Source organism: Topomyia yanbarensis, chromosome 3, assembly GCF_030247195.1.
Source record: "Topomyia yanbarensis strain Yona2022 chromosome 3, ASM3024719v1, whole genome shotgun sequence".
Lineage (NCBI taxonomy): Eukaryota > Metazoa > Arthropoda > Insecta > Diptera > Culicidae > Topomyia > Topomyia yanbarensis.
The window spans coordinates 346,629,196-346,652,473 of NC_080672.1; the positions used below are offsets into that span (position 1 = coordinate 346,629,196).

Genomic DNA, 23,278 nt, shown 5'->3' on the forward strand with positions numbered 1-23,278 from the left:
TGCATATGAAACGAGAAGATAAAAATGATTTTGCTTCGAAACTAAAAGAGATAATTGAATGGAGTCAAAGGAAGAATTGTATAACTTGCTGAGATGCATTAATTCCATGATAATAATGGTGAAGTTTATTATTTACTATTTTAAGAAAATAACGAAAATGCTAATAAAAACACTAACTTTAAACTAATTAACTTCTAAAAGAATACTAAATTCACTTAACTGAAAGGTATTAATACATTTTTCTCTGCAAAGTTTTCCTGGCTTTCGAATAAAAATAAGAAAAGGTATAATAAGTGCCATACTTTTTCAATAAGAGCTAGTATTCGTGAATATGAGATAAAAATATCCAAGCTCAATAACCCAAACACATGAAAACAAGACAAGATAAGTATATCATGTCAAAGAACAAATTATATAACTTTTCAAGACTAACAATTTGAATTATTAAAATAGTGATGTTAACTATTAAGATTTTCGCGAAGTGAACGAAAAATCGATCAAAATTGTTAAATTTTAAATAAATTACTGTTAAAAGATTACTTAACCTCATTAGCTGAAATATTTGAGGACATTTTTCAGTGGAAAATTTTCTCACCTATCCAATGGATCTAAAAGATTTGAAATACAATGTATATTTTTTGAGTTAGAGCTGTTTTAAGACAACTAAGTTTTTAACACAAAAAGTTCAATAACTTAGTAACGGTTGAGATTTCATGGCATGTGTAGAACGATTTTTTTCTCTAAATATGACATTCAATCATCCCTCGAGAGGTTCTTAACCATGAACCAAACACCCTGTATAACTGAATTCGTTGAAAAGTTATGAGTTTTTCACAAAAAATGTTTTTTTTGGAATGACAATATAACTCATTGGGGCCAGCAAAAGATACTTCTTTTTCAACTATAAATAAGGTCATGAATAGAGTTATAATTGAGCAAAAATGGCGCATACGATATTTTTTAAATTTCATGAAATTGAGTTATTTGTTTTAGAATTTTTGATATATTAAGTGCTTATATCTTTTGAACGATGAAAGCTAGAGTTTTGATGTGTTAGAAGAAAATGTTCGTCCTCAAATATTTCGGAAAACACATTGTATGTTAAAAATACCTAACTCCTACGTTGAGTTTTTGAGATAATTTTTCAATTTAAACAGATAAACAAAAAGAAGGGCCTTGTAAAGCACACTTTGCCAAACATATTGTAATTGAACATGAGCATGATGACCACACAATTCGTAGTTGCTACTCCGTGATTGACCAGAACAAGCGAAATTTCACAGAGAATTAATGGATGGGGCCTGGGAGTAGCTGTCCATCCTCAATGTGCACGTTTCTTCCTATTCTTTGAAATGGCAATAACGGCGCCGGCCACGTCCTTACAATCATCGGGGAATGGAAGGAATGTTAAAATTCCTGCTCCACTGTGCATTGGTTTGACTTTTTGTTGTTCAGAGCGGAAGCCATCGCCCACTCCTTTTGGTTCCACCTGGAACCACATCATCCTACTATACATTAGCACATACAATGTAGGATATCTTCGGTAGATCTTTTGATGGAATTTGAGTGAAGATTTGATAGCACAATGTTGTTCGAAAATATCCGCCCTCACGTAATATTCTGTTGTCTGGATACAAGGATACACTATTAAATCTTACTCATCGTTGGTGAATCTAAGGGTCCCCCTCCTCTTTTTCCTCCATTTGATTCGAATATGTTGTTTTCAGTGGGGATACGGCAACATTATATTTCATGACTTTTGAGACACACTCTGATATAATCGATTTAAAATTTTACAGGAAGGATCTCAATAGAACAATCCAAATTTCTGTTCCTAACCTAGTCTAGATTCTTGATTTTTAAGTGATTCCGATTGATATGTAATTTCCATATTTTAAGCTGAACGTGTTTTCTAACAACATGCAGTACAATATATCACAAGTCTTGATTCCCGTATTTATACATGTGTGTAAGTTTTTATTCCTCAACCAATCATTACAACGTGCTGGATTTCCTTCTTTAGTTCGTCCCGTACATTCAAAAACCCAAACCAACCGATAAACCGAACCACCGTGGTAAATAATCTTTCTCTCATTGCTTTTAGGATCGAGAAGCAAGTGTTGCGCTTCTTTCCTCAGGAACCCACCTACGAGCCGGTGGAAGAACAGCGCGGTTCGCTCGAGGAAACCCATCGAATACTTCAGGAGATCGAAAAAATCAATATCGCAATGGGCTACAAAAAGAAGCAGGACGTGGCATTTCCTCGTACACAAGGCTACAACGAAGGCTACTTTTATCCCCGGCCAGTATATCAACCACTAAATCTTCGCACCACCGCAAATCCGGGCCCACTGTTCAAGCAGTTTAACGGGCAAGAGCTGACCGCTGATCCATTTCAGGCTCAGTCCTACTACTATCCGGCTCCATACCTGCACCTCCCGATGCCCGATGTTCCCCGATCGTTCCAGCAGTTGAAGTTGAAGAAGAACAAGAAACTGCGACCGAAGATTTATGTTTTGCCCGTGGCTGTTCGTTCAGCAGATGGGATGTCCAGCGAGATTCGGTTTGTTCCCAGTACGATCGATTTTGGAACATTGAGAGCGATGAGAGGCCATGCAAAAGCTATACCGCTGGAGGAGGAGATCAGCCCAAGAAAACAACAGAAGAAGGCAAAAGGAGTGATTGAAGATGTAGCTGGAGTAGTAGAGGAAGATAAGATCGATGAAGATCTGTTAGAGGAGATGTTGGATGCCGTTGAGTACGAGTTGGGTGTTGACGATGGGGATAAGGAAAAAAAGAAGATTGCGCAAGTCCTGCCGAACGATAAATTTCTCAATAGTAAATTGATCGAAGACAGCGCTAGTGATGAAAAGGATGAAGCCGATTCGGAATTGGACATGTTGATTCTGAATAAATCGATCGGCGGAACCGGAAGAAGCTTCAACATTTCAGCAACTTTTCAAAATTTTACCAATCGGTTCAGTATCTTGCCATCGAGTTCACCGGCTACTACCCTGCCATCGGAAATCAAAGATCTGAAAGAGCTTCCAGAAGGAACTGCAGAAAGCACAACTGAAGCAGAACTCCCGCAAGAGAAGGGACCGTTTGGGTTTTTCAACCGCCAGAGTGACCCGTCGAACGGAGGAGGTCTTGTGATTCAGAGGCTAAGAGTTCGACAGGGTGGAATAGCTATCGCAGGACCTGGAGGTGTGGCCACCGCTGGAAGTGGTGGAACAGCGATTGTAGGCCCGAACGGTACAGCGATCACTCATCCACGAAGTCTAACGATAGCTGGACCTGGCGCGAAGATCTATGCCGTTCCGGAAAGTGTAGACCTAGAGAAGACGATCAATGCGACGAAAAGAAGTTTACCCCTCGATGCCGTACTGGTGGCTAGTGGACCCGTAGTTTACTATAGGAATTAGTCAGAGATGAGTTACGGAATGAGGGAAAACAGTGGCCATGCTGTATATATCTTTTGTATAAATTTCGTACGAAAACACTTGCCATCAGTTGCGACATTGATTTCTTTTAAATTATACCGTAGATAGGGGGAACGTCCGGGTTAGTGTTATGTAGTCTGTTTCGTAGCATTTGCGGAATGAAGTCATGCTTGAACCAAGTCCTCTAGATTATCACAGATTTTGCATTTTTTGAGATACGTTCGTATGTTTTATTTTAGATGTAAGGCGATAGAATAAAGATGATGACACTGAGTAGTATACGAAAACCTGTAGTTTTATTCGTAGGTCTAGAAATTGCATGCTATTCTGTAGTGGTTTTAACTTTGTTACTAGCTCTAACCCTGTCATGCGGAAGCCATTAAGCATCTATGAGTGATGTAGTTTAACCAGTTGCTAAGACTTCGTAGATAACAGCAAGCATCTAGTGGAGAGATGGTTTCGGTAATTCTAACCCCAAGGCATACTCGCGACATGCACATTAATCGAATATTCTTTTCTTCCTTTTTCCTCCTCCAAGCTTCTTTCCCTTCCAGCCACAGCCGTTCCCTTCACCTTACCTGCTAGCACCGGGTTCAAATGTGAACCTGAACTACCCACCTGCTACTCTGGTACCGTACGGAGGCCGGGCAGGGTTCTTCGATGATGGCACGTTTCAACTGATCCCGAGTGGGTCTTTTGCACCGCATCCGTTCAGTAGAGTACCGAAAACACTAAATTTTGGTCCGATACCAATGCAATCTACCACCGGTGCAGATCCTATCAAGTTGACCGACGGACGACTCCGTCCTGTTGCCCAGAAACTTAAGCAACCCAGACGAATAGTGAGTGCTCCACAGATTCAAGCGTTCCAGCAACCGAACAACAAGTTCAAAATCCAGAAGCTTCAACTAGTACAGAAAAAACCACAGAATTTAGCTCAAATAAAGACTGCTCCAGCGGCTGTCACAAAAGTTACGAATAATCTTGCGGAAACTCCGGCGGTGAAAACTCAACAAAAAACTCAATCAACTGCAGCAAAAGTTCAAGCTTTGGAAGTCGAGTTGCCAGTATTCGTAACTGCTACCGGTTCGACTGCTGCAGACCAACCAGTTCCTCGAGTCCCCGTAGCACCGACCCTTGCGCAGTTTTACCCTTTCTATGGTGTACCAGTGACAGAAAATCGAGATGAGGCATCCCTGATTCTGGAACCCAACTCCAAAGCCGTGTCCGGTAATGGGGGAACTGCGATATCAACACCCGTTTCGCACGCTATTTTAAAACATGGTAGTTCAACGCGAATCCTATTCCGACCGCAATCCGTAGCGATCGTTGGTGCCAATGGTCGAGCACACGCTCAGGCTGATCTGATTGTAGACTATGTAAATTGAATCGAATAATCAGGCTCAAAACTTACAAAAGTACGCTTGCGAATAATAAAAAGTAACTGATTGTATATAGTGTAAAACAAGGTGGTTTTCTTAGCATTAACCTCGTCCCACATTCACTGGCACTCAGTCCCCTCGCATTGAACGGTTGACCCGCTTGCGCAGACGTGACCTGCACACAATTTGTTTTTTTTTCTAGGTCCCCACATTCGCTTTTAGTTGTAAATAGAGTCCGCACATTGTCGTACCCGCTCTGCTAGCCTCAACCTCCCAGTCTACTTAAGATGCACGACGCGTGGGCACCTCACGACACATTATGCACCTCAATCCAAAACCATCTATTTCTGTACTCGCTAAACTCTTTCCATCTTCTACCTTCTTCCTGCTGAAGACACTACCAACCACCGCTAATAATTAGGTAATTACCTGACTGACAAACTATCCGATCCGAACTTATGCAACCTCGTTCCTTGTCGGCGTCCTCCATCGACTTCGCTCGCTGACGCGCAACAGTTCCGCGGTGTTCAAATCTTCCCCCTACTGCTGTCTCGTTCACAGAGCTGCTGCCGAGCATCGTACCGCGTCGGACGTTCTAAAGTTGCCCTTCTACGGTGGCGCACGGGGACAAATTCTGGAGATTCGCAAGAACTCCGATGGGACGGTGGTGAGCAAGATTCTCCGTGGTGACGATGACGATATGGAACTGAAGGTGCACCAGATCGTAGATGAGCTCAAGAACAACGAGGAAATTTTGGCGGAGGATGAAGAGATCCGGGCAGCGGATCAATCCTTTGGAGATTATCTGCTAAATATTCAGAAGGCTGCCGCTTCGCTGGTGACGCTGCAGGAGCAGGTGAAGAAAACGGGAAAGCTGTCAGCCGATCAGAAGAAGATCTACGCCGACAATTTGGAGAAGTTGGGAGTTGCCGCTCAGAAGCTGGCCCACGTCCAACAGCAGGATGATGATCATGATGCGATTAAGTTTTTGTTTGATTGTGAGTGTTTCTGCTTTTGATGATAATTGGACTTTGGTTTTATGTTTTGTTTACATTTTAGCTCAATTCGATCAATCGCAAAGTGCTGATGCTCAAAAGAAGAAGACCACTTACAAGATTACCTCGTTTCCGGGTTTCAAAGGAAAGGAAGAGGAGCAACATCACAAGAAGAAGGAGGAAGAGGAAAATGTTGGTGAGGAGGAGGGATCGGCAACGCAGCACGATGACAGTGTCCAGGTGAATTCGCCGGAAAAGGAAGCCTCGATTGCTGAAGCGAAACCAGTTGGTGAGTGGATGTCGAACTGTTCTGGGGAATAGGAAATTTTAGGTGGGAACACTTGACGAATTATGATGCTTACATGAAAGTTATTTGTGAAATGGGAAAAAACTGAAAAAGGTGCTTTTTCATTGAAAAGTGGTTAGGGGATACCGGAGTTAGTTTGCGGCTCAAGTAGGTAGCATACTTTGATTATATGCAAAGTCCTTATATAGGAAGGTCCACTAATAGTTTTGAAGCATACTAGGACCTTGTTTAGAGGGACTTTGGGTTATATATAATATTTTGATTTGGAAATTAGGACATCGCAAAATTTTTTTGTTTGAATTCTCAAAGGTCAAAGTAAGATCAGATGCCAAATTTTGCATGATATGGACAAATCTAGACCCCGCTGTAACTTTTAAAGAAGCGCTCAAAAAATTACAATTCATTCCTCTTTTTAAAGGAAAATACAGGAAATTGTAGTACTGGGTTATTTTGTCCCCAAAATCCCCTATTTTTATTAATTTTTCTGCTCCGTGATGCAAATTATAGGGGAAACCGGGGCTATTCGGACCTACTTAAGCAAATCGCCCTTTTAGGTGGATTGATGTAAAAATAATTACCGGACAAAGGTCCTAATTGTTAGTTTAAAACCTCAGCTACATTTTAGTGCCATAAAAAGTTCATTTGCACCACTCAATAGCAGCGCTAGGCGACGATTTGCAAACATCTACGTTTTTTCAACCTTTTACAATATAGGGGTAATCCGGACCTCCCTACGAGGCAATTCAGACCGTCATTTTTCTTTAATTTTTTACAATGGAATTATGTTTACCTATGAAACATTTATAAGAGACACTCCTTAAGAAGCAAACATAAATAAATTGCTTTACAAGAACTTAATCTGGTAAGTCACAGCTTTCGATTGGTGGCCCATGCATTTTTTACTGTGGCGTGTGCAATGGTGTATGCAGCCGCAATCCGCTGAACGGTGGTTGACGAAATAGGGGGGTCCGAATAGCCCCGAACGCTCATTTAGCACAAAATTGGTAATCGTCCCGAAAATATCTGTGTTTTCACCCAAACAAAAATCATTAGATAAAATAGGAGCCAAGTTTTTCAAAATACTTACCGCTTATTTTTTCACTTTTATTTATTGATTAAATCACGATTTTTTTATTATAAAGATATTTTTGTTTGGGAATGGCAAAAAAACGAAACACGTTGTATCTTCGTCCTACAAAGAACAAAGAATCAAATTCAGCTTTCAAAATTAATGCTTCAGAATAGCGGTTCCACGAATATGTACGATAGTCAGAAAGTCTTGCTTTTTTGAGAAATCGAGGGGGTCCGAATTACCCCCACTGTCTTAACCCCGGGTCCCCCTACATATTTTGCAATTTTTCTAATCTGAAAAAAATTCAGAAATTGAACGGAAGCCTTTTGACCTTTGTCCGAAAACGAGAAGTTAGGTTATATGGCCTTTTGTCATTTATATTTAGTTTTATCATTTTGTCGTGCATATTTCTTTATTATTTCTCCATCAATTTTCATAAAATGTAACTCTTTGAACGTAGAAAATTGTTAAGAATAAAGAAAAAATAGATTTGTTACCGGTGAAATTCAGAAACATCAAATTTTTTGACATAAACTCTACAAATCACATTTTCATTAAATGTCCTTATACCTCCACTTCCCCTATTTTTAAAGGAATAAAACTTTTCCCGTGTGATTCCTGAGCACATTTTACACTAAAAGTATTACATTGAATAAGAATTTATTGTTAAAAGGAGTAAAAATGTGCGATTTAATTATAAAAATGTAAAATCGAGACTAAATGTCAGAAAATTTGATGTTTCTGAATTTTACTGGTAACGAATCTATTTTTATTTTGTTACTAAGGATTTTCTACATTAAATAAGGTACATTTAATTAAAATTGCGTGAAGAATAATAGAGATATATGCACGAAAAAATGATAAAATTGAATATGAATGCCAAAAGACCCTATAACCCCAATTTCTCGTATTCGGACAAAGGTCAAAAAGGTTGCGTTCGATTTCTGAGATTTGTTCGCATTGAAAAAAACTGCAAAATATGTTGGATTTGCATCACAAAGCAGAAAAATTATTACAAATAGTGGATTTTGGGGGCCACAAACCACATGGGCATGAATGGGTTAAGATGAATACTTAAATCGCAGCTTATGCGCAAGCTTTTTCATTATTTTCAATATCCCTCCGCTGTTCAAATTTTTGTTTTGCTTAAAAAGCTATTGTAGATTGTGTTTGTAATGTGAAAACCGATTTAATCCACCTATAAGTGAGATGGGACATTTCTTACACATATTTCTGTTCTATTATTTATTAGTTTGCCGAACACACGTAAAGCAACTAGATGCGAGATAAGCACAGTGAGGAAATCTTGTCTAACCCCAAAGTTATAGCTGTTTGAAAACGTGGTTGTTCATAAATAACAGGGTATGCAGAGGGTTAACAAAATCAATGAAATAAATAGAATGAATAAAATAAACGAAATGAAGAAAGTGATAAAATGAGTAAATTTTTTTTCAATTGACAATTGGTAATTAACAAAATCAGCGATATTAAAAAGAAATAGAAATAATAGAATAAATGAAATTGCGTCTTATTAATGTTCTAGATGAAATGAATAAAATGAATGACTGAACAAAATTGGTCAGATTATTGAAATGAAAAAAGTGTGAAAAGTAGAATGTAAAATTGCATAACATGAAAAAGGCGAATAAAATAAATTAAATAAATGATACGAATAAGATGAGATAATAAACTGATCGGAATGCATACAAAGAATGAAATGAATACAATAGCTAAAATGAGGTCAAATAAACAAAATGAATCAAAAGAATACTAAATGTAAAAAATCATAAAAATGAAATGATTATATATTTAAAACATGTCAAATATTTAAAATGAAAAAAAAAAATAAACGAAACGAATGTAATCCTTGAAATGAATGTTCTGGAAAAAATGAGCATATTCAATAAAATTTAAAAAAGTTAGTTAAAAGAAGTAAATGAATAAAACGAATTTCCCGAATTCAAAAACCATTGTTTCAGAATATTCTGAAGTGTTTATGAAGCTCCCATTGCAAAGAGCACGTTTTCGTTCTTTGTTTTCTTGACTGCGTTTCAAGATTATCTGGTGTTTCTACTTTATTGATGGTATATGAATGCACAGATCACCAAGAAGTGAGAAAATATTCATATTATACTCGTAGCATCACCGAGAGCAACTGTTTTTTTGAATATCAAAATTCTAGTTAAAGTTTATCTTCTTTTGTAAGATTTATGTTATACGAATTATGGCGTAAAAATTATCAGTTGCTTTATGTACAATAAAGATGTAAGGAATCAAAATTTCACCCTATATACAAAAATAATGTCACAGCACTAACCATCGTTAACCATTCCTCACTTGTCACCTTCACCCACCCCCGATCTCTCCCCAATCGTGTTCGTGGCAACTGTCACGACTCAGATCTATCCTGATATTTCCAAATCCATTTCTCAGATATGTCATAAGATCTTCAACTAATCTGAAATATTTGTTAGTATCCAAGCTAATTTAATCTTGTCATGTATTTATTCAGATTAAAGAAAACAAGCCATTTTTTTTTCTTCTATTTCCCTATAAATAGTTTTTCATTTTAGTGTAAAACAGAGTCACTTGCGGAAACAAACTAAATATTACATTCTACTTGAAAAAGATAATATTTGTGGTCCTGGCAAAATTTGCAAAATATTTGTATTATGAGAAAACTTTAACTAATTTATGTTCAAATCCGAGTTTCCTCTGAAGATGAAAGGCTCTGTCTTCAAAACGTTGCTCTAAGGAGAGTCATATGACCAAAAACCGACAACTACATCATCTCCAATTTAATACAATTCTATACTGAGCGTTAGTATATACTATAATCAAGGAAATCCTTGGGTGTTTCAAGCTGGGTAATATGGTTGAATTTTGAATGAAACATATGCTGAAATGTGTCATTGGAAAATTGAGAACACCTGTTTTTGGTTGATATTATTGGAAATGCAGACTCATTGTATTGGAATGCATTTTTATGAAAAATAACGGATCAAATTCCAAAAATATCCACAAATTATATACGGGAAAAATGGCGCCCAAAGACCCCTGAACTATTGAACTATACTTGCATCCCAGTAAAAGGATGCTTTTAACTTATAGCGATGGTTTCAATTGCCCAAATTTGTCTAATGCTGAGAACACTTCAATTGAAGCTTAAATGCCAAAATTAGTACAGACATTGGACAATTCAATAGACGTTTGGTTTGAGTGCTTCGTATTCTACACGTAAATTAGCGAGGATTCCAATAACTGTTTATGCATTGCACAGATAGTTGATCTCACTAAATTTATGTCATACATATTACTGTGAAATTACAACTCATACTGAGTTGTACTGAAAACACTAATAAACATTTTTCATGATCAATGTGACTAAAAGCATACCTATTTGCACAAAAATACGACTTGTAATTTCAAGAATGTTCGTGTCTCAAAAGCAATCCAGGGACACTTTCAATGACCACTGGCTTTTCGATGAATTTATATACTTATTCCGGTAGTTTGAACCATTCCTTTCTCATGGTATTGTTTTGTATAGGACTCATACACTCATATCTCCAGAACGAGAATTCCGAACGAAACAATTCTCAAGTGATAAGGATGGGTGGAAAGAGACTGCATTGTAATCGACTGAATGTATGGCTTTTGAGCCGTCTACAATAATATGATTGCCAACATAACCTAGATACTGGACACTTTTTTTCTATATACTTCAGTGCAAATAAATACTATTTACAGCCCGAGTAGCAATTTTTGTTGCCGTAACTACTTCATTACCAGTTTGCAACAAAACTTTCATACAATTCTTGTTGCAAACTAGTTATGAAATGGTGCCCGAAACATAAATTACTACTCAGGAGGTGGCCTTATCATTTTAGAGCTTAAAATGTCGAAACGTTCTCGAATGCAGAAAAAAATATTATTTTTTCAACTAATCGTTAAAGTACGATGATTGCTCATATACTAATGAGTTTTATGGTTTTAGTTGATTTATTGGTCTTCAATCGTGATCACTACAAGCCTCTTAAATAAAAAAGGGCCATAACTCTGTAAATTATCAATATATTTTTATAAACTAATGCTTGTTTTTTCACTGAAAAATGTGCTATTGAATTACTATAGCTTTGATGTAATAAAATCATTGCTTTATGTCTTTAAGCAAATCCAAACTTTTTCGAAAATTTTTTCGCATAAAGGTAAGTAACCCCTTAACAACTTTGTCGAAGACGGTAACTAGATACGAGTTTTCAACAATAGTTATAACGATTTTAAAACTTGTGGTTTAAACCAATTGTATAAATTCATTGCTTCTTCCAACACTGCCAGTGCACCGCTGACATCGAAATTTTAAATTTAAATAAATGTGAAGAGTACATATCAAGAAGATTGATATTTCTTTCCGTTTCCCATACAAATGAGAAGCGACAGTAGTTACAGCACCTCTATTGTATGAAGGTAGGAAGTTCAACGTAAAGTATATACACCCAGGTTTTTTACGCGGGGATACGTACCGCGTAAAAAAAACCGTGTAAAAACCGCGTAAAAAAACGCGTTAATTGGAAAATCCGCGTAAAAAACGCTTTTAATCCACCTAACAGTGTGATGAGACATTTCTTATAACTCTTATCACTCTCTTCGGATATTATATCGTTTGAGAACATTTAGAACTTGATGCTTCGCGATGTTTTTGATAACACATACTACATGGGATAGTGGCAGGACTCAGAGAATCGCTCAAATCAGCATAGGACAACATCAGTGCTAGAAATCTCAAACCAAATCAATGGGAAAGCGAAAAAATGACCCATTATATAGACATACAAACGAATTATTGCTAATGCTCTGTTAATAAAACATCTAAATTCCTCAATCAATGCATTGTGGTGGGAAAACTGAATTTTCCTAAAGGGGTTATGTATATTGTACTGAGTCAAAAAAAAAAACATTTAGCCTATACATATAATTGGTCATACAACAAAAATAAAATTCTCATCAAAATCGATCACGACCTGCTAAAGTCGAATGTAAATCGTCATTTTTCATAAATTTCTCTCTACATTCCGAAAGTGTTATCCTCGTTATTAATCATATTACGTTTTCGTCTCAACTTGACGCATTTCCAAAATAAAAACCCGTTTTAATCCACCTAATGGTGCAATTGTGCTTTTCTCATTTGTCCAGACTACGATTCCATGGCTGGTTATGTTCAATACAATGGTGGAAATGAATATTACATGTTCAGTACAATTTTCACATACGAACAATGGATCGACAGCCACGATCTTGAGATACTATGTGATACTGAAACATCGCTTGAAACCAGCGGCGGATCATTTAGAAAGATCCGGGTCCTGCATAAAACTTTCAACTTGTTAAGAAATTTTAAACTAGTTTTAATTTTAAAGTAGCAACCCCTCACTGCATACTCGCTCCGGGCCGGTATGTTCACATTTTTTCCACATACACACACATACATACACACACAGACATTTTCCAATCTCGACGAACTGAGTCGATTGGCATATGACACTCGGCCCTCCCGGTCGCGATTAGATTGACGAATTTTAGAGTGAATGAGAAAGGCAAAAACATTTTTAGCAAATGTTGAAAGTTATGCATTTTTTTGGTGAGCAGTTCTATGTTTCATAGACATTAAATCAATTTCAACTTCACTTCCTATTAAATAAAGACCTTTATTACAGTACATCTCTACAAAAGCGAGCTCAATTTGAAAAGAAATCTGAGGATTATTATTGATTACAGAACTCTGGAATTTTCTATTGGAATGTTTTCAGGCAGGAATTTGATATTGATGCTATTAGACAACTGTGAAATCAAGACCAATAGATCAGTTACATATCAGGAAGGACCCCATTCCGACAATTTATCAAAAGTCCTCATAATGTTTACAACAACAGGTTATGAATCTACGGATCAGATAATTGTTATTGTAATATTGAATTAAATCAGTCTGCATCAATAAATTTTCAACTTCAATCCAATTTATTTTTTTGGTTTGGTGGGGGGGGGGGTTGTATGGTGTTAAACCCCAAAACCTTCTCTTGGCTACGCCGTTGCTTGGAGTTATTTATTTCGCTTTCCATTTTCCGATATGTTTCAGATCGATCCGATGGTTATAAGTTAGAAAAATTGCAGTCAGAAGGTTCGCACAAATGAACATTTTTGCACTGATAAGTTATCAAGTTCCTTCCAGATAACTTGGAAGTGTTCGGTGATTATTTCTAGCGGTTGTAGATAGTAAAATGAAATACAAAATTCGTTTTATCGAAATAATGTTTAGCTTATTTCAATGGATTATTACTATATTGAACAATAAATAGGCTAGAAAGAGTAATCAACAAACAACAAGCCATAACTTTTAAAGTATTCAAAATAGATATTTAAAGTCTTTAGTAAAGTTATTCGCAAAAGTATGAGCTACAAATTTGCTGAAGACATCATTTCGATATAATCACTTCCAAGAAAATTTGTGAAAATATCTCACTCATAGGGAGATTAATCAGCAAAAGCACAATACCAAAAGAAAGGGCATATTGCCGCCATTAAATTCTCCGAAGATACTATTGACCTAAAATAAGCCGTTTTGGCGTTAATAATAGATTACATGTTTTTGGTCATATTTCTGGCAATGGGAAATGATAAAAATCTTTCGTCCGCCTTTAATGTTAAATATCTCTTTTGATAATAGTCCGATTTCAACAATCTATAGCTTGTTCGAAAGGTATTTGTTAAAGTTGTCTAAAAACATATAAATTGTTAATCTATAATGTCAATTTCGGCAGATAATTTAAAAAAAACTGTAAAAAACGCCATTTTTACGCATTCAAACATTCATATCTTGGAAACTAAACATCAGAATCAAAAACAAATTAATAGCGTTCATACTGTTTTTTAGTTCTTTCATTTAAAATTGGTTTGGATAAGATCGGTTCAGCCATTGCTGAGAAACACGAATGAGAATTTGTCCGTTACATACACACACACACACAGACACACACACACACAGGCATTGTCTCAAATCGTCGAGCTGAGTCGATTGGTATATAAGACTCGGCCCTCCGGGCCTCGGAAAAAATCTTGAAAGTTTAAGCGAATTCTATACATTTCTTTTATAAGAAATGTAAAACCGCGTTAATTGGAAAATCTGCGTAAAAAACGCGTTAATTGGAAAATCCGCGTAAAAAAACTGCGTTAATTCGAGAATCCGCGCAAAAAAAAAAACTCTCAGCAAAAGACTTAGAATATTTTTGGAAGCTTTTTTTTGGCGCGGATTTCGCAATTAACACGGTTTTTGCGAAAAATATTCTAAGTCCTTTTGAATGCAAAAGACTTAGAAAATTTTCGGAAAGATGGAAGAGACGGGTCTGGAAGATTCCTTATGGCCCGCACCCCAACAATATGGGTATTTTCGGAATGGTCTTGAAGAGTAGGTACCAGAAATTGATTTTTGACGCCATTTTGAAATCAAAGATGACGACTTCCGGTTTAGCGAAATTCGCTATAACCCAATCATTATGGGTATTTTCGGAATGGTCTTGAATAGTAAGTGCCAGAAATTGATTTTTAACGTAATTTTGAAACCAAAGAAGGCGTCAAAAATCAATTTCTAGTACCTACTCTTCAAGACCATTCCGAAAATACCCATATTGTTGGGGTGCGGACCATAAGGAATCTTCCAGACCCGTCTCTTTCATCTTTCCGAAAATCATCTAAGTCTTTTGCATTCAAAAGGACTTAGAATATTTTTTGCATCATATGGGGGAGTTTTGTATTTTGTGATGATGTGTGGCGACAGGGGGGGGGGGGGGGGTAGGGGGTCATGTCATGCTACGTAACTTTTTTAAAGGGGAATAATTAACATAGTTTTTTATTTTTTTTTAATTTTACGGGACAAGAGGGGGGGGGAGAATTACCGTCAAGCTACGTAATTACCAGGGGGGGGGGGTGTTTAGAGGTTTGTGACGAATTGCTACGATGGGGGAGGGGGGTGTTAAAAATCACTCAAAAAATGCTACGTCATTTATGGATCGTCCCTAAGTTCTTTGCATTTAAAAGGACTTAGAAATTTTTTTCAGAAAAAAGTCTGTCTTTTGCATTCAAAAGGACTTAGAATATTTTTGCAAAAACCGCGTTAATTGGAAAATCCGCTAAAAAAATCCGCGTTAATTGGAAAATCCGCGTAAAAAAACCGCGTTAATTGGAAAATCCGCGTAAAAAAACCTCGTAAAAAACCTCGTAAAAACCGCGTAAAAACCTGAGTGTATGTGATGGTGCATCCCTATTGAGTTCTTGTCGGCCGGTCTCACGAACACTAATGCAGGGTTTAGTGTATGCAAGCTTGTATGAAAAAGTCGATTCGAAATGGTTCCATAATGTCGCCCCAGTTTCCTGGTTGAAAACAATCCCATTTTCTTTTGCTGTTTTTGTTTATTATTTTTCACCAGTAGTGATGTAGTATTTGTGTCATATTACGTGTACGTACATGAACCGTAGAAAAGTCTTTACCCGCAAGAGGTGCTTTTGATCGCTCTCTTCCGATTCTGGACAGAGTTGTCAGTCTTTTTGAGATGTGGTTTTGGTCAAATATACGAAATGAAAGAAGGCTTTTAGTCACGGATTTCTGGCAAAAATATTTATTTTGCGTGAAATGTCCGACGTTTCGAAGAAGTGATAACCAGTACATCCAGGTGTTTGAGTGCTACCATTTATTGGTTTGACCATTATGTCCATAGCTGGAAAATGTCATGGTTATGACCAGTCATCTGGTGACTGGTCGCATGTTTGCTCGTGACATGTACAAGTTGCGGATTCTTGCGACATGTGACACAAGCGCGTGTACTATGACACGATACATTTTCCCCGTGACATGTCATAAAATTTGTACATGTTTCAAAACAAAACTGGTTTGTCAAGCGGCTGTACATTTACTGAACTGTGACATGTATGTTCGTTTGCGAACGGTCGCGACAATAGAAAAACAGGTTTGCTTGTTATGTGACATGTCGACAATGAACCGGTATTGAAAATGGGTAAAATATTGGATACCGTACTTTGGCGGATAATTGGAAATATAGAAAATGAGATAATTATATTTCTTTCAACATTTCATAAATTAATATTGTTTGTTATTGCGAGTTAAGAGGTGTTGAAAATCAATAGTTTTAGACATTTTAAACGCACACTGGGAAGTAAATGCGTCAAAATCGAAAAAAATTCAACTTTTCAAAGATAAACATTGTTTGTTATTGCGAGTTACGAGGTATTGAAAATCAATAGTTTTAGACATTTTAAACGCACATTGGGAAGTAAATGCATCGAAATCGAAAATTTTTCAAAGTTGTTCAAAGTTTACGAGTTGTTTACTATTTTTACCTGCAACCGTCGGCGCGGCGGCGCTGGGCACACCTCTAATTTTAAACGCATTTTTAAATTTCCATTTTGTCGAAATTACTTCCCGTTGTGCATTTCAAATGTTCAAAACTTTTGATTTTCAAGTCCTAATAACTCGGAAAAACACGCAACATTCATCTGTAAAAAGTGAATTTTGCGATTTTGACGCATTTACTTCCCCATGTGCGTTTAAAATGTTCAAAACTAGTGATTTTCATATCCTAGTACAGTAGGATTCCGTTTTTGGCAACAATTTTATTTTTTGCTGTTGCCAAAACCGGAACCGTGCCAAAAATTGAACCTTATTTTTAAAGTTTGGATTTTCAATTTAAGAATTCAAAAATGTTTCAAGGATTTTTAACCATGTGTGAAATGGAATTAGATGAAAGGAAAAAATAAGAAAATTCAATTTTATTCATATGTTTATCAAATTCAGTCTTCGCACAGTGATCACCTTCCATAAAAAAGTCGGTCAAAACCTCAAAAGGGATCCGAATTTGATAAAAACTTCACATTGGGGTAATTTTACGTCGCTGAATTCATGTTTGGTGTTAATTTATTATTTCTTTTTGCCAGAAAATTTTGGCACCTGGAGAGATTTGTAAATTCAACATTTACGAATATAGAGTGCACTATATCTGAAAATGCATTTTGAAAAAGGCATCGTAAACTATTTGGGAGCTATCAGTTTTGTATTCCTAAATACGGGCTTTCGATATGTATTGCAAATTTAGTGCCAAGTTTTGTAGTGACGTTGTATTATGCGGTGTAGCGCATTCATCTGCATTCGACTATAAAAATTGATTCCGTCTAACACTAGTTACACTGCTACCACTTGTATTATACATAAACAATACATTTCTATACTTATTTGTTATCATTAAATGCGACACATATAGGGTGATGAGCCTATTTTGGCACCATTAGGGAGAGGGTCGAACTATTTTTTGAACAACTTTAAAAGAAGCCATATTATCTATAACCTTTCTCAGCATAAAGTATCAGTGTACTGTTTCTTAAACATCTATATAATGCTTATTTAGCAGAATTGCCTCAATTTTCAGCATTAATGAAAATAAATGTTCCATTCTGTGCATCTATTCCCACCTCAACGATCCAATTATCGCCTCATGGGTGTGCCAATTTCCACCTCACTGAAAAACAATCTAGTTGAAACGCAATGCCTCATATTCCATTTGCGTCGATTCTAACTAGGTATCCAGACCATGGACGCCAACGTGTGATTTGTAAAACGAATCATTCTGCTTTTTTCAGCCGATCAAAACAAACGTAAACATCACGCACATCAATGAAACTCATCAGCTGTTAGTAGAAGAGCGCCCAGAATTGCGCACGCAGAAAAAAACCATTCGAAGGTTAGCAACTGAAATGACAAGTTTCACATCACACATTGCTTTCCCCCGATCCGAATTGTATGTGCAGATGAAAATAAAATATCTGCAATCAACAATTAGTTGAATAACATGAAGTAATTGATTACTTATACCTGAAATTGCATTACATTATATTTACAAGTTCATGTTTTGGTTTGGCCGCACTGGTGACGGCTTTTCTGTATGATGGATACAAAAAGTTGGTTTTGATTGTGGTAGTGTATCAGCAAAACATGCCAATAATAGGAACCCCCGTATTTAGTTTTATCCTATTATAACACTAGGCCTATTCTAGTGTTTGACGAGTGATTTTAAAGTGAAATTATCGTAAAAAGATTCTCCAGCTAAAATAAAGGTATGTATCAGTGCAATGTTTAGCATATTTGTGCTGGAATAACGAGATATGAGGCGGTAAATGCTGGCTCGTAAGTGTTTATTTTGCTAAGCGCTGTTGCATCCAGTTTCGGTTCACTACGTGAGTGAGGCTGATTAGTAGATATTTCAATAAGGTGATTTTGTTTTAATTAAAAGTTGGATTTAGAGGATAGTTCTAAATACATATGTGCACAACAAATAAAGAATATAACTTGAGGTAATTTTTTCTCACCTGCTTTAGCTAAATCAATAGTGTCATTATCTCATATGCTTGGTTCGAAACCAAGGGGTACGAAATAGGGTCACAATAGGCTCTACTGCCATAATAGGCACATCACCCTAGTGTGAAACATACTTAAGGACATTATACATGCGAGCCACAACATAGCTGCTGCGCCACACACACCCCTCTCCCCTGCCTAACCATGTATCTGACATGAGCAAATATAAAATACGTTTTTCAACACACTAACCTTGCTGGTGTGCCACGAAACTGCTACTTAAGGAAGCTAGAATATTTTCCTATACAATCAATCCGAGTTTTTGACGGAATGCCATCTGTAGCTCCTATTTTGTGCAAAAATATCGCCTCTCTTCACTTGGGGTTTCTTTTCGAAACACTTCTTCTCGTTTTCATTGCACTTTTTCAAATGTACTTTTTTCACACACCACTGCAAAAACACTCGCGAAACTTTAATCGTTTACTAACAAAACTTCAAATTTTCTGCCAATGTGCAGATGACCAAAGGAAAATGTTCGGAAATTCTCATTTGTGCGTTTGAATTTTCACTTCAGATTTCAGTTTTTCCTAATGTAAACAAGCGAGTCGGTGCCTAGCAACGTGGCTTCCGCATATCTTCACCTTAACCTTTAAATGCATAACGCTTTTTTAGAACAACATTGCGAAAAACATCACAAAATTATCACAGTAAAGTATTGAAACTGTAAGACAATTTTAACAAAATTAAAAAAAATGATTTGGGCTTTTGAGGATTAATATGACTCCCATGTTTGGAAATAAAGTCAAATACAATGTCAATTGATACAAAAAATATCTATTGCACATTTTTAAAAGATTTATTATGTACGACAAGAATTTTGACAAAAACGGAACCCATTTGTTGCCAAAATCGGAGTGTGCCAAAATGGGAGTATGCCAAAAACGGAACGTGACAAAACGGAATCTTACTGTAACTCGAAAAACAAAAAAACATTAGCGAAAAGTTGAAAAATTTCCCATTTTGACGCATTTACTTTCAAGTGTACGTTTAAAATGTATAAAACTATTGATTTTCTACTCCTCGTAACTCGCAATAACAAGCAATATTTATCTGTGGAAAGTTGAAAAATTTTCGATTTTGACGCATTTATTTCCCAGTGTGCGTTTAAAATGTCTAAAACTATTGATTTTCAACACCTCTTAACTCGCAATAACAAAAAATATTTATCTGTGAAGAGATGAAAATTTTCAAATTTTGGCGTATTTACTTCCCAGTGTGCGTTTAAAATGTCTAAAGCTATTGATTTTCAACTCCTCGTAGCTTGCAATAACGAACAATATTTATCTATGAAAAGATGAAAAATTTTCAATTTTGACGCATTTACTTCCCAGTGTGCGTTTAAAATGTCTAAAACTATTGATTTTTAACTCCTCGTAACTCGCTACATTTATTATCAAAAAGTTGAAAAAGTTCAAAATAATTGAATTTATATAGCGTCTACCATTCCGTTTATCTGCCACTGCACGGTACTTAAACGATCAAGAATAAGATACAGGTCAAACAAGCAAACCATAACAAAATGTTCATCTTTGTACAGGTTCCTAAACTTTGTGACTGATATCGCCTTACGCGCGACAGGTAAATTATCCTCATGACCAGTCTCAAGACCGATGACGCATTTAAATTCCATGACATGTCACGAGACCAACCATCGAGGCTTGGAAGCTAACCTGTTTGAGACATGAGACATTTTCAGCAGAGCGTGAATGTACGGGTGGCTTGACATGTCGCGAAAAATCTACACAGGTTCCAACTATGATTATGTCATTCGAAATGGTTTCTTTCCTACTAGGGAAAACTTTGGCACTGCTGTTAGCTTTTGTGGCTGTCCCTGTCTGCTCTATATGTTAAAAATTATCTGAAATTATTGTAGTTGGAAGCTAGTTGTTTGATTGTTCACATGTGTCTACCGGTTATTATATTATTAATGTAGCTGAGGATCCGTTTGGCATAGGCAGAGAATATGTTACGAGTTTTCGAGCTCGTAGTTACAGAATTGACAAATGTCATCTTGACTGTTGTCAATTTGCTGAAAATTCTAGTTCTATGGCACAGGTAGAAATAGTCTGGTCAAACAAACATGTTTGATGAACCGGCTCTTACCCGTGAAGTAGGAATTTAATGTTTGACCTAAGTCCATCATTCATATGCACAAACAAACGCTGAATTTTTCATCAAAATCGGAGCACATCAAGCACTTGTCAAACAGCTTTTGCAAAACTGGTTCTGAAATATGGTAGTACACATTATAGTGGCTCGACATATACCATTTTCCAGCACAGCACTTTTTGATTTCCCTTTGTGGTCCCAAATGACTGTGTAAATGTTGGGGGAGGTTGGTTGCTCCTCGGATCTGCGTATATTATTTCGATTGATGATCAAACTCCTAATATAATGCTATTCATTCTTCCACAGGTCTTGCCATTGCCGGTGAGGGAGGAGTAGCATCATCCAAGCCCGTAGCCACAGCTGTCGTTGGAGATGGAGGTCTTGCCGTTGCTAGACCCGTTGCAACTGCAATCGCCGGCATCAAGCCAAGTGAACTTGGCTCCCTGGGACTGCCAATTTCCTTCAATAAGAAGCTCGTTACCAAAGGCAAATATGGTTTAGTAGCAGCTGATCAGGACCTACCAGCAGGACTACTAGTGGGACCAGGTTTCCAAGAAGCTCGCGTTTCCCAGAATGAAATCGAAGCGGAGATCGATGATGCTCGACAGCAGGCTCTGGGACAGATGGAAACAGTGGCACCGGCATTTGATACCGAGAAGTTTCTAGCTAATCTTAGACAAAAGGCAAAGCAACACCAACAGCTACAACAGCAGCAGCAGCAACTACTGCAACAACAACAACAACAGCAATCTTCCCTCAACCCGCAAACGATTGCCTATCAACCGCCATCTTTCCTGCCGCAGACCTACCCCTTCATGAACGACTACACCAGTGCTTCTCAATTTCCGGTGTACACTCCAAGCTATTTGCCGTATTACAGCTGGAACCCGTACATGGCTGCCTATCAGAACCAATTGGCAATCTTGGCAGCCTACCACCAACAGCAGCTACAACAACAGCAACTACAACAACAACAACAACAGCTGGCATTTCAGTCCCAATATAATCCGTACTACTTCAGTGCTGCTGCCGCCGCGGCTCCTGTCGCAGCACACTCCTTTCAGCAGTACGAGTATCCCCAGCGGGCTACCTTTTACTCCGCTCCATCCGCCATCACCCCTGCCAGTGCCGCTGCCTACCCAAGCTATTACAATTATCCATCCTACTCAACCCCATCGCCATACAGATTTTTCTACTATTAGTCTGCTCATCAGCAACCCGGCCGGGGGTTCTGAGCCGTACGTTCTAAGGATCAGCTCGAATGGGAAGTAAAACAAAAAGACTTGAAACTCATTCCACTCCGTTGAGATGTAGATCGTTTTCCCATCAAACACATAAACAAACAAACAAACAAAAATGAACCGACAAAACAGTCACAACACGGAAGGATTACTTTTGTAGATCATCCCGATAGGGCTCCTTCGAGCTACTGCAGTAGTTTCCATGGGGGGAGCGCGCAATTGGTGAGGATCTACAAGACCCCGGAAGGCTGTTTCGCTTGGAATAATATTAGTATGTATTAAAAGCATAAATCGATGGGATGCGGATTGACGCGGGTGGAATTCGAAACGATACAAATAGGTTTAGGTTGCTTTCCCAACGAAATGACAAAATTGGTGAAATAAAATGAAATACAAATATAACAATAGCGATTAGTTTGGTAAGATATAATTATCTAAGGATTAGAAAATATATAAATTACTAAAATCGTTTGGGTTCGATTTAAGCTGGAAAGAAATAATTGGCATGAATTTTATGTCTGTGTCGGTTGCAGTACTCACTCTACTCTCTACTTGTGTGCAAGTCAGCGCGATGCAAACAACACAAAACTGTTCCTTATTTCTATCTAGTGTACAGACCAAATTAAACATTTACTTTTACTTTTGATCGCGGATTGGAAAATTTTCAGAAGATGAAAATGTAGCCATGGTTTACGAGGGTCGACTATATTCAGTTCCACCATGTCAGACACGCGCAATTGACAACATTCAACAGATTGGCACAGTCAAAAATGAAACAATGATTTTGTATTGCCATCCACAACGTATTGTATCGTTGAGTGTGAAAGCGTTAGAATCAAGATCCCCGAGAATGTGCTTTCTAGAACTGTCGCCCATCAATTATCTGCTAAATTACAAAATAAAGTGAATTACGCACGAATTCACACAGCGATAAAAAGCCGAAACAATCTCGTTTGTCCGCAATAATAATAAAACAGAATAATAAGTAAATTTTCACGTTAGGAATTATTTATGAAAAAAAGGAGAAATAAAAACATTATTACAAATAAACGGCTGCCATAAACATTAATTATACCGCCGGAGTGGATATACAATGTTCTGCTTCCCAAACTTATGCTGGATGGAATTGCTGTTGTTCTCATCAGCAAATCATGCAATTTATAGGAATTTCTGTGTATTGTTCATGATGCACATAAATAGTGAAGTGAGACACATAGCGCACCTGGTTTGTACCTTTTTTGCCGTTTGAGAGAATT

At 37.2% G+C, this 23,278-nt stretch overlaps 2 protein-coding genes across 2 annotated transcripts in view; both read left to right on the forward strand.

Moving 5' to 3' along the window:
* The window catches only part of LOC131692931 (putative mediator of RNA polymerase II transcription subunit 12), a 200,566-nt gene extending 178,111 nt beyond the window's left edge, over positions 1-22,455 (forward strand). Inside the window, exons 3-5 of the mRNA XM_058980347.1 lie at positions 5,387-5,823; positions 5,885-6,109; positions 21,088-22,455. Coding sequence (XP_058836330.1) covers positions 5,387-5,823; positions 5,885-6,109; positions 21,088-21,983 — 1,558 coding nt within the window. The 3' untranslated portion in view covers positions 21,984-22,455. The remainder of the gene's footprint in view (positions 1-5,386; positions 5,824-5,884; positions 6,110-21,087) is intronic.
* LOC131692934 (uncharacterized) lies at positions 2,111-3,916 on the forward strand. The gene has a single exon (XM_058980350.1). The coding sequence runs from the start codon at positions 2,229-2,231 to the stop codon at positions 3,423-3,425; it is 1,197 nt and encodes a 398-aa protein (XP_058836333.1). The 5' UTR covers positions 2,111-2,228; the 3' UTR covers positions 3,426-3,916.
* Positions 22,456-23,278: the final 823 nt, after the last annotated feature.